The 12,145-nt window shown below is 47.0% G+C and overlaps 1 protein-coding gene across 9 annotated transcripts in view; it reads left to right on the top strand.

Moving 5' to 3' along the window:
* The first annotated feature begins 229 nt into the window (after positions 1-229).
* The window catches only part of LOC123750627 (E3 ubiquitin-protein ligase RNF185), a 46,556-nt gene continuing 34,640 nt past the window's right edge, over positions 230-12,145 (top strand). For 7 of the 9 annotated variants that reach the window (XR_011230009.1, XR_011230010.1, XR_011230008.1 and 4 more), the window contains exons 1-3: positions 232-537; positions 9,669-9,912; positions 11,887-12,018. Coding sequence is in view for 4 of the 9 variants with exons in the window: in XM_045732729.2 (XP_045588685.1) it covers positions 9,737-9,912; positions 11,887-12,018 (308 nt within the window). In the remaining 5 variants the exon portion in view is untranslated. Of the gene's footprint in view, positions 538-9,254; positions 9,445-9,668; positions 9,913-11,886; positions 12,019-12,145 lie in introns of all 9 variants that reach the window. The other 2 variants (XM_069333684.1, XM_045732736.2) reach the window with 1 other exon arrangement.

The following is a 12,145-nucleotide window of genomic DNA, read 5'->3' on the forward strand; positions in this document are numbered from 1 at the left end:
GTTACATGGGAAGGGACACGTCACGGCGCCTGTGTTTACCTCACAGGACCGAGGTCGACCCTTAGTGTCGGTTCAAGTAATCCACATCTCTCTTTCTTATTTTCAGTTAATCTAGTGTTAATATTCGATTTTTTCCATTAAGAGTCACAAAGAAATATTAACAGCATGTTTTAATAGTGCAGCATAAGCTGTTTTTTAGTAGAGTCTTATTTATTAGGGGGGATAAGCTGGTTATGTGAGCCTGGGATATCAGAGGTAGAGTTTTCATAGTTGTGTGTGTAGGTCTGGGAGGTATACTGCTCTTGTACTCTCCCCCTGGTATACTCACACGCCGTGTAAACCGCTCAGGGGGGAGGAGAGGGAGGTAGAGACTCGCGAAAGGCTGGAGATAGGAGGAGAGAGTGTGTGTGGGTCATTATAGCGGTGTAGTGACATGTGATGGTGAGCGGTGGTGAGGCAGCAGGACAGCCATTACCAACACTAAACAACAGTCTACAGGACGTGTCTATAGGACGTCTCCCGGGGACACTACTACCGGTAAACCTCTTTCTTCTCTCATCGTTTTCAAGTATGTTGTGGGGGAGGGGGGTAGAGAAGGGAGATATAACAATAGGGGTTTAACTGCCAGAACTGGTCACAACCCCAACAATATTGGGGGGACGTTTGACAAGCCGAGGGCTTCCTGTCCTCATCATGGCTATTAGTGTTGGTGGTCCTCAGGTAACATAATAAATTCTCACATTTTCAGACTGGAGAAATTTTATTGTACAAGATACACAAAAGTGGAGGTTTGGCAATATGGGTTGTGGATGAGTGGAATTGGCTTTCAACTGTAGCATTAATAAGACTAACATGCCTCAAGAATACTTTGGAGAAGTATATGGAAAAATGGTGGATTTAAATAGGACCCATTTAATATGGGCCAATAAGGCCAGCTGTGGTGTTCCCTAATTATGTTCTTTTGTTCATGTTCCTCTGGGTGTTTAAATACATATGTGTTAATGTGGACTAATTACCTTGTAGCAATGTCAAGCACCTTGCACAGTGTGTGTATATATACTGTATACATATACATCCATCCATCCATCCATTCATTCATTCATCTTTCCTGCATGCATCATCAGGGCAAATGGGGAATCTTTGACAAGCTGCTGGCTTCCTGTCATTGTTGAGGACAGTAGTGTGTTAGTGGCCCTCAGGTAAATTCAGGTAAATATACCTGGGGCATACCTGGAGCATACCTGGGGCATACCTGGGGCATACCTGGAGAGGGTTTTGGGAGCTCTTCCACTCTTCTTTCCCAGCCTGGGGCCAGGCTCAACTTGTGATAATTTGGTCCAACAAGCTGTTGCTTGAAGTGGACCACATATCCACTACAGCCTGGTTGGTCTGGCTGGTCTGGCACTACTTGCAAGAACTTCTCTAAATGCTTCTTGAAGACTTCCACTTTTATTCCGGCAATATTTCTAATGCTTACTGGGAAGGTGTTGAACAGCTGTGGACTTCTGACATTCAGACAGTGCTTTCTGATTGTGCCTATGGCACCTCTATTCCTTACTGGTTCTTTTCTGCATTTCCCTCCATATCTTACGCTCCAGTATGTAGTTATTCTACTGCTCAAATTTGGAATCTCGCCTTCCAATATCTTCCATTATATATTATTTGATAACTCTCTTGTCTCCTTTCCAGAGAGTACATCTTGAGGGCTTTCAGACAGTCCCAATAATTTAGGTGTTTTATCATGTCCATGCCTGCCATATATCTTCTCTGTATTCCCTCAGTTTCAGAAAACTCTCCTACTCTGAAAGAGAAAGCGAGTACTGAGCAGTACTCAAGATGGGACAGTACTAGTAATTTATATAGTATTAGTATTGCTGTGGAATCCCTGAATTTGAAGGTTCTCGTAGAATCCATTCAATCATTTTCCTGGCTGCCACTATATTTGCTTGGTTATGTTCACTAATTTTTTTTATGTATACACTGTATATACAAGAGTTCTTACATTCTTGTAAAGCCACCAGCACATAGCATTTCAGGCAGGTCCTTAATCCTAATTTTCCTCCGGAATACGACCCGCCAAATTGTTTAACAACCAGGTATCCATTCACTGTTGGGTAAACACAGGATACAGTTAAGGATTGGTGTCCAGTCAATCCTCCCTGGCCAAGATACGAACCCAGGCCAAAGTGGTCACGAAACACCGTATGAGTACCTTACCACTGCACCATGGGAACTGAAATGCTGTCAGACATCATAATTCCCAGATCTTTTATATGTTGTTTTCCTTTATGAGTAAGTCTGTTTATGTCCTGTGTCATGTATTTTGATTAAGTTCCTCGTTTCCACCATACTTAAGTACCTGGAACGTAAGACTGTCTAACATCATGTTATTTTCCATTGCCCAATTAAAAACTATTAACCCTTAGTCAGCAGTTATCATCATCATGTGGGAAAGTTACTTGAATCAATAATTGCAAATACCACTCTTCATCTTGAAAAACATAAATTAATAAATGATTCACAACATGGTTTTACAAATGGCCGTTCATGTTTAACAAATTTGCTCTCATTTTATTCCAGCTTAGTTGAGGCAGTTGATAGTGGTAAGGTTTGTGATGTGTATCTTGGCTTTAGCAAAGCTTTTGATACAGTGCCAGATAAAAAGACTGATTAAAAAGATAGAGGCTCACAGTATTGGGGTGCTATATTAAGTTGGATTAGGGCATGGCTATACCAAAGGAAACAAAGAGTTAGTATAAATGTGGTTAAGTCAGAGTCAGAAAATGTTGTAAGTGGAGTACCTCAAGGCTCTGTCCTGGGACCTCTGTTGTTTAAAATATATATAAATGATTTAGATTCAGGTTTGAGCAGCAATATTTGCAGATTTGCCGTTGATACAAAAATCGGGAGGGAAATAAACATGGAAAAAGACTCGCTATCACTTCACTATCACTTCAGGTCTATCTAATTAGGGGTTTGAAATAGTCAAAAGATTGGCAGATGCAGTTTAATGCTGACAAATGTAAGGTTTTGAGGCTAAGTAATGATGATATAGTTACAAAATACTTACGAACTAGATGGTGTTGAGATTGCGAAAGGGATCTGAGAGTTATGATTAGTAAAAATTTAAAATCTGAAAATCAATGCTTAAATGTTCGTAATAAGGCAAATAGGACACTTGGATTTATTAATCGAAATGTTAGTAATAAGATACCTGGTGTTGTTTTTCAGTTATATCTTGCTCTGGTTAGGCCCCATTTAGATTATGCAGTTCAGTTTTGGTCGCCATACTATAGAATGGATACAAATTCACTAGAACGCATCCAGCGTAGGATGACAAAGTTATCCCCCCAAATTAGAAACCTGTCATATGAAGAAAGATTGACAAAGCTTAAGTTACATTCTCTAGAAAGGGGAAGAATTAAGGTGACATGATAGAGGTGTACAAGTGAATGAATGTACATAACAAAGGGATATTAATAGGGTATTAAAAGTATCAACACAAGACAGAACACGAAACAATGGGTATAAATTAGATAAGTTGGCGCCTAGGCTGCTATGACCATTTTCCCATAGCCACTGTCAAAGGGTTAATACTGGCTTTCATTTTTCAGTGTCATATACAGTGGAAATTTTCATGCTAATTTTTGTATCTGCAAAGTATGACATGAATCTGTGACTAGTATTTTTGTCTATATCAAAGATAAGAATGAGAAATATCATTGGTGCAAGGACACTGCCCCGGGGTACAGAGCTTTTTACTGTACTTGGACTTGATATTATTTGATTGACTATTTGCATACTGTTTGACAGAAAATTTAAAGTCCATTGTTCTGCTTTACCCGCTAATCCTGTTGATCTCATTTTATTGCCTATGATGTGGTCTCACGTGTCGAATGGTTTTGCAAAGTCTTTGTATACAACATCAGCATTTTGTTTTTCTTTTAATACTTGAACAGTGATTTTTGTCATAGTGGTTAAGTGACTGTGAAAGACAGGATCTTCTTGATCTAAATACACGTTGACCTGAGGTATGAAGTTTATTGTTGTCCATAAAACTGGAGATTTGATTTGTAATCACTCTTTCAAAAAACTTTCATTATGTATGATGTTAGTGTGATGTTTTACCAAACAAAGCTTTACTACCTCCTTACACACAGATATCACAATTGCATGATGCATCAAATGAACAAATCCACAAGACTGTAGGATCCAGTAAGTTCAGTAGCACTTCGGTTTCAACTCCTTTTACCAAGTCGTAGCTCAATCGATTAAGGCAGCGTCTGGGATGCTCTCGGACGTAGGTTCGAATCCTCGTCACGGCCATTGTGGATTTGTTCTTTACTACTTCCCTTGTGTAGTGAAGTTATGTCTGCTGTTTCTAAGTACTGCTGGTATCTTCTCTGTATCCAGGCTCTTTCTCCATATTACACCGAGTGCTCATGTTACTGGTACTTTCTGGGGGGAGCCCCGTCGGCTCCCCGGAGCTATCCCAGGCTGATATGCTAATGTCAGACTTTGGCATCAGTCATGTGTATGGAGTTCTTAGAAGCCCCCGTGTGGTTGGAAGCATTCTATGTCTGCCATCGACCGGAACAGGCACCCAGAAAGGTAAGCGCCTCAAAACAAACCCCTATTCTGGTTAAAATTGCTACCAAAAGCCGAACTAGTGGATAGAACTCCCCAACCGAAAACAAGCAAACTAGTGTGACGTCACACACCGCCGCGCCGCTGTCTGCGCAGCTCCCCCCTCCCCAGGAGGGGTAAGGGGGAGCCCCAGACCCCCCATGCCGGCTACCCACACCTCAGTTCTTGAGGCTGATGCTATAGGCGATGGTCGTGTGCTCTGGCTCCGGTGTCGCTACTGCACTGTGCTTTGCGTGTGGTGTTGGTTTTGTGGGTGCGAGAGCCAGGAGTTATCTTCAGTACTCGGGCTGCATGCGCCTAGGGCTGCCTTCCCTAGGTGCCCTGTAAGTACTGCCCTTGGGGCTTGGGGCCACCTTCCACAGGCTCCTCGGGGTTTGCCTCTGCTGGTCCGTTTTACCTTTCGGTTTTTCGGCCGCCTGTTGGGCTCTTGGGTGTTCGGTTCTCCCTTGTTACTGGCAGGTAAGAGGCAGTTTGCACTTGTAGGGGCGCAGGGTGCTGCTCAGCTTGTATTTCCCGACATCGCGGCCGGCTCTGTTCTTTGGGTTCGCTGTCCTCTTGCGGGGTTTTGTTTTTCTTTTTCTTTTTGCCTGGTGGGGGGTTCTGTCATTTTATTCAGTTTGTTTTTGCCCTTCCACTGTTCTCCTCGGTGGCGCCCTCTGCTAGGTCCCCGTGAGTGTACACGTCCCTGGGGTTCAGCTATAGAAATTTGCTTGGTAGTTTTGGGCGCCGGTTTGCAGCACCCTGCCTGGGACTACCTGAGCGCAAGTCCTTTTAAAGTAAACGCTCAGGACCCTGGGAATCCCCTAGGGAGCGCGTGGGTCCGATGGATGTGACCCCGGAGTCCCCACTCGCTGTGTGCGAGTTTGAGGGTTGCTCGGTCCCCTTGTCTCAGGGTGGCCCTCATTGTTTTTGCCTCTGCCACGCTGCCTGTTGGGTCGGTGATACTTTCGACCCTGAGTCCTGTGAGTGTTGCTGCTTGCTTGTGATTCAATTTACCCAATCCTCTGATGATTCTATTTGGGTACAGGCGGCGCGTGCGTTGCAGTCTAGGTTTCGTCTGTTGCAACGCGCTCAGTTGGTTGCTCACCCGGATGCCCCGGGGCTGCTTCGCTTTGCTTTTCGAGACTTGGGGGTGGGGGTCGCTTCGATCCTGGTTCAGTCCGCACCTCCTCGTCCTTTCCCTTCTGTTCGTTCTGGTCCCCCCCCCCCTGCTTCCGGCCCCGAAGCGTTTGAGGGTTTCGGGGTCGGAGCAGGGGTTACTTGATCTCGAGACTCGGGCAGCTTCGGGGGGTGCCCCTTCCGGGGGGGCGGCAGAGGCATTCGAGTCTTGTCTCCCGGCCGAAGCTTCTGGGTCTGACCAGTGGGCCCCCCTTCCTCCAGCTTTTCCGGCTGCTCCGTCCTTGTCTTGTGGTGTCGGGGCTTGGGGTGAGGACTCGGCCTCGGGTCCTGTGATGAAGGACCTCGAGGCTGGGGAGGGGCTGACTTGGGGGCCTTGGGCCCCGCTGGACCCCGCCTGGGTTTTTCTTCCCTCTGAGCAGGGCTTATTGTTACAAGGAGTGGGTTTTTTTTTCCCCCCCTCTGCGTACGAGTTGGATTTGGTGTCGCCCCTCCCCGGGTTCGGTTCCGTGTTCCCCCGGGTACGTCAGTTCCGTCCTTCCGGAGGTTTTCGGCTTATCGCATCCAACCTGGTGTGGTGCGTGCGGCCTTTGCAGCTTACCTCCTGCGTGGGACTCTCGAACCACCTCCTTGTCTCTCCCTCCAAAGTCTCTCCTGCTGCTGCGGTCCCGCCTTCGTCTGTTTCTGGAGGTCCCTCGGGTCACCCGGCGGTTGCTCGAGGGGCTGTGCGGGAGCCTGAACTTCGCGATGGTGGTCTACCCGCCGGGTCGGGTTTGGCTTCGACGGCTGTTCTGGTTCCTTCGGGGTTCCCCCTTCCGCCTCTCTCGCGATCGCAGAGTTTGACCCCCGGGGGACTTGCGTCGGTTGCTGCGTCACCAGCTTCCTCTTCGGGTTTTTCGGGGTTCAGTGCCTTGGCGCCTACCCGAGCCCTCGCTCGATGTGTACACGGATGCGTCGTCTCTCGGCTGGGGTTTTGTGACCAGTGCTCACCAGGCCGGCCAGGGGCATTGGGATCCGTCCTTCCGTCGAGCTCATAGCATGGTGCGGGAGTTCGCGGCAGTGTGGTTTGCTCTGGGGAGGATTCGGGTGGCCCGCGGATCGACGATTCGGCTCCATTCGGACTGCTCTCCGGTAGTTCATTGCCTGAACCGCGGGGGTTCAATGCGGTCCTTGTCTCTTTGGGGTTGGTCGCTTCGGGTGACTCGTCTGCTGAGTTCTTGGGGTTTGGCTCTCCTGGCGGTTAACGTACGGGGCGTGTCCAACGTCTTGGCCGACGCCCTGTCTCGCTTCGTTCCCCTCTCCACGGAGTGGACGGTCGACGACGAGTCCTTCCGTTGTCTTTGCCAGAACGTTCGGGCGCCCCGAGGTGGACCTCTTCGCGTCGGCGTGGTCGCGGCGTCTTCCCGTTTATGCGGCGCCCTTTCCCGATCGCGAGGCCGTCGGGGTCGATGCCTTTCGGATAGACTGGTCGGGGTGGGCGTTCCTGTACCTCTTTCCCCCGGTTCGGCTGTTGCTCCAGGTCCTGACTCGCTTAGAGACTTACCAGGGGAGAGTTGTCCTTCTGGCCCCTTGGTGGCCGGCCCAGCCTTGGTTTCAGGCGCTGGTTGCTCGGTGTCCGAACCCGAGGGTTTTCCCGCGGCTCCGCCTCTTTCAGCAGATCGGGCCGGTACGTCACGTGGCTGGTTCGATCTTCTCCTCGAGTCTTCTTGTATGGTTTTTTTGACTCGAGTCTATCATCATCTCTATGGTGATCAGGTGGACTCCTTGTTGGTGTCCCATCTGAGGGCTTCTTTCTGGCGGTCCTTCCGTTTCTTTTTGCGTCTTCGACGTGTTAGTTCCTTGTCTGTTCGGGTGGTCTTGTCCTTCCTCTCGTGGTTGTTTCAGGACCGTCATCTTATGCCTAACACTGTCGCTTCGTATCGTGCGGCGCTGGCGGAGCCGCTTCAGCTTGCTTTCGGTATCGATGTTACGTCTGCGCCGTTTCGCAAGCTGTCTCGTGCATTGTTTCACCTACGGCCTGCTCATGCGTCGCCTGAGCCGTCCTGGTCTTTGGACAGTGCTCGCTTTCCTTTCGTCTCCTCGTTTCGTTGTGGCCCCTTCGGTCCAGGATTGTTTTTCCAAGGCACTTTTCTTGTTGGCTTTGGCCTCTGGGGGTTGGATAGGGGAGCTTCATGCTCTCCTCCGGCGCAGGGGTTTCTGCTCTTTTGGTCGTGGTGATTGTTTTGTTTGTTTGCAGCCGTCTCCTTCTTTTCTGGCGAAGAATGAGACTGCTGCGTTCCGGAGGGGTCCATGGGTGGTTGATGCTTGGTTGGTCAGGCCGGGGGTGCATCATGTTTTGTGTCCGGTTGCGGCGCTTCGCCGTTATTTGCGCGCCACAGCTTCTGTGTCCGGGGACGCGCTGTGGGTTGATCCGGTTTCCCTTCTTCCCTGTTCGCGGGTTCGGGTCTCCCAGGTCGTCTGCAGGGTTATTAAGTCCAGCCAGCCTGCGGTCTATCCCCGTGCCCATGACGTTCGTAAGTTCGCGGCTCTTGCTGCCATCTTTGGGAACATGTCTTGGTCCGATATTCGGGCGCGGGGATTTTGGCGGTCGAACAGGGTCCTGGCTGCTCGTTACCTTGTGAATGTCCCTGGGTCCCGTTGGGCCTGTGTTGCTTTGGGTCGGCGGTTGCAGCCAGTTGTCTCGGCTTCAAGTTGAGGAGTGAGCGACGACCGCCTCCCGGGTAAATCCCTCTTTTTCTGTCTGTGGGTAGTTAGCTCCGGGGAGCCGACGGGGCTCCCCCCAGAAAACCAGCGTTGAATGTAATGAAACGCCATTTTCTGGGTGAGTCCCGGAGGCTCCCCGGCATCCCTCCCTCTCTCCGGTCGGCGGTTTTTTGCATTTTTGACATCCAGCCTCAAGAACTGAGGTGTGGGTAGCCGGCGTGGGGGGTCTTGGGCTCCCTCTTACCCCTCCCGGGGAGGGGGGAGCTGCGCAGACAGCGGCGCGGCGGTGTGTGACGTCACACTAGTTTGCTTGTTTTCGGTTGGGGAGTTCTATCCACTAGTTCGGCTTTTGGTAGCAATTTTAACCAGAAAAGGGGTTTGTTTTGAGGCACTTACCTTTCTGGGTGCCTGTTCCGGTCGATGGCAGACATAGAATGCTTCCAACCACACAGGGGCTTCTATAGGCCATTGCTCCCCTTGCCTCTCTGAGGGGGCCCGGTTCTGGCTGTGGTCCCCGGTAGGCCTAAGAACTCCATACACATGACTGATGCCAAAGTCTGACATTAGCATATCAGCCTGGGATAGCTCCGGGGAGCCTCCGGGACTCGCCCAGAAAATGAGTCAGAAAGCCAGAAAGAATTTCTGGCTGGTGGGTTGGAACAACTCGGTTATCTTGAGGTTATCTTCAGGTTATCTTGAAGTTCTCTTACCCACCAGCAAACCACATGATTTACTTGCTCAATTTACTCATGCAAATTACTCACCCGCTTTACTCACCTTTACTCAAGGAATTGGATGAGTAAATCGGGCATAGAAGTACTCCAAAGGATACCTGATCAACCAGGCTGTGACTCATACGTCAGGCTGCGAGCAGCCGCGTCCAACAGCCTGGTTGATCAGTCCGGCAACCAGGAGGCCTGGTCGACGACCGGGCCGCGGGGACGCTAAGCCCCGGAAGCACCTCGAGGTAACCTCAAGGTAAGGTAGAAAGTGTGTGTTCCAATTGGAGATTTGCCGAATCAAGGTTTGGAATCGAGTTTCCACTCTATATCAGGGTTTAATATGGTAACTTTGAAATTAGGCATTCAGATACAATAGCAGCTTTATCTGAATGAATTAAATAATTATATTAATATATTAAATTAGAATGTTGGAATACAGTAAATTGATCATGAATTATTTTTTAATTATTTTATTCACAGAAATTTCATGAGGAGTGCAGACCAAAGAAGAGTACCAGAAAGTTGTCTGTCGAACCAGCCGTGCCAAGATGGCGACAGCTGGGCCAACTAGTAGCAGTGACAGTCGGAGTGAGAGCAGCAACAATGCCTCAGGTGGAGCAGAAGGCGGAGGTGACGAGTCCACGGACAACTCAAACTTTGAGTGTAATATATGCCTCGACACAGCAAAAGATGCCGTTATCTCCTTGTGTGGCCACCTCTTCTGGTAAGACTAAATCTGGCTCAGTGACTGGCATAAAGCTCTAAAACTTGTTGACTAGACCACACACTAGAAAGTAAAGGGACGACAACGTTTCGGTCCATCCTGGACCATTCTCAAGTCCAGGATGACTTGAAAATGGTCCAGGACGGACCAAAACGTCGTTGTCCCTTCACTTTCTAGTGTGTGGTCTGGTCAACATACTTCAGCCACGTTATTGTGACTCATCGCCTGCACCTCTGAAACTTACTTGATCACTTCTAAAAGTCTCCTTTTCATAAAGTACATTGGATGTCAAACAATTTTGTGGATTATGTTCCAAGGAAGACATAGGGCTGAATACCTACACTATTCCAGTACCTTTCCTGAGGCTCAAATCTCATCATAAACAAAGGAAAGAAAATATTCTAGCATTTTGACTCCAACTTTCACCTCTTATTGTAAGACGGATTATTTAGTACATATACAATAAAAACAGTAAAAATCTTCCTCCTTACAGTACATGTAACTTTAAAATAGGAATACAGTACAGAACATGTGTAATACAGAATAATATATAAATTACATTTTTCATTTTTCGACGTGTGGTATGGTCATTGTAATGTAATACAGTACTGTACATAAAGATAAACTTCAAATATGAATGGACACAAAGTGACTGATACAACTGTGACATGAATCTAAAGATTCAAACAAACCAGCAAAATACATACATTACACTTACAGTATTTAAAGAAAAAATGAAAGGGATGGGACATACTGTAATACAACGTGGAATAAATTTCTCAACTCACAGGATCGACTACTGTACTCGGTCTCAATTAGAAAATTGAGGCAAATAATCGCCCAATAATGAGGTGGATGCCTCACAAGTACACCCTAACAGACACCTTCAGTTAGTCAAGCCCGGATGCACTCTGAGGGAGGGTGGAGGCGGCAATGCCACCCTCATGAACTCCACACACAGACACAAACTGATATTCTCTCACACAACTCGACGACGTTGAAATTAAGTACTATAATGAAAATTGACATTGACACAAATTAAACAACTAACAAATAATAAAACAAACAGTTAGATTAATAAAAATAAAAAAAGTAGACATTATATACGAGTCATTACATTATTATTATTATTACTAGAAGTTGAGATTAGACAACCTGTGAAGTACATGAGCCACCTTGAGAATGGTCTCGTTGAAAATCTTATGGGAATAGTTTTAGTCTTTGATGGATATTAATAAACATTGTACTGTAAAGTAGCTTAGAAGCAATTGTAACTTCGGTTGGCATGTTGCAGCTATGATCTTTGACTTCTTTAATGTAAAACTTGTTGTGTCTGCCGATATAATGCAACACTGCTGTGGCTTAGGTCATGATCACTCTTGACTGTACCCCCCTTCCCTTCCCTTCCCTTCCCTTCCCTTCCCTTCCCTTCCCTTCCCTTCCCTTCCCTTCCCTTCCCTTCCCTTCCCTTCCCTTCCCTTCCCTTTCCTTCCCTTCCCTTCCCTTTACTGCATCAGCAATGGCAACATTCAATGATCGAGGGCTTTCACCATTTGGCTTTTCTCTAACTTCCTCCTCTTCACATCTGTGATACAAAAAATGGATACAGTTCATCTCAGTAGTTACTAAGATTAAACTTACCTCCAAACTGTGAAATGCACATCAAGTAACTAATTCAGTTGAAGAATGTGAAACCAAAAAACAGTGGGAAGAGAGACCGAGTGAATTGCCTGTCATTGTGCGGTGTGAATTACATCTGTACAGTGATGGCTAGCCATATGTTTTAGGGATAAGTGTTGTGCACTTAAAATTGATGGCATTAATTTGGTAACCATATACAACACAGTTTGTGAACTGTGGCTACAGTATATTAGCTGATGTCTACTGTTCATACAGTTGACAGTCTTTATTGATTACACAACTTTTTAATTTTTTTTTAAGCTTGAATATTTGTTATGAAAAATCATCTTACAGTTGGCCTTGCTTGCACCAGTGGCTAGAAACTCGACCAAACAATCAAACTTGTCCTGTTTGTAAAGCGGCAATTTCACGAGAGAAGGTGATACCACTGTACGGCAGAGGATCTGGAAATCAGCAGGATCCAAGGTCAGTCTATCTCATTTGTCCACTAATCTGATTACATACTATAATTAGGTGTATTATAGAATGTGTTATCAAGGATGCAGCATGAAGTAATAAGTGCAGGTAATCTATTTACTCTTATTACAGTACT

The sequence above is a fragment of the Procambarus clarkii genome, chromosome 4 (genome assembly GCF_040958095.1).
Source record: "Procambarus clarkii isolate CNS0578487 chromosome 4, FALCON_Pclarkii_2.0, whole genome shotgun sequence".
NCBI classification, from domain to species: domain Eukaryota; kingdom Metazoa; phylum Arthropoda; class Malacostraca; order Decapoda; family Cambaridae; genus Procambarus; species Procambarus clarkii.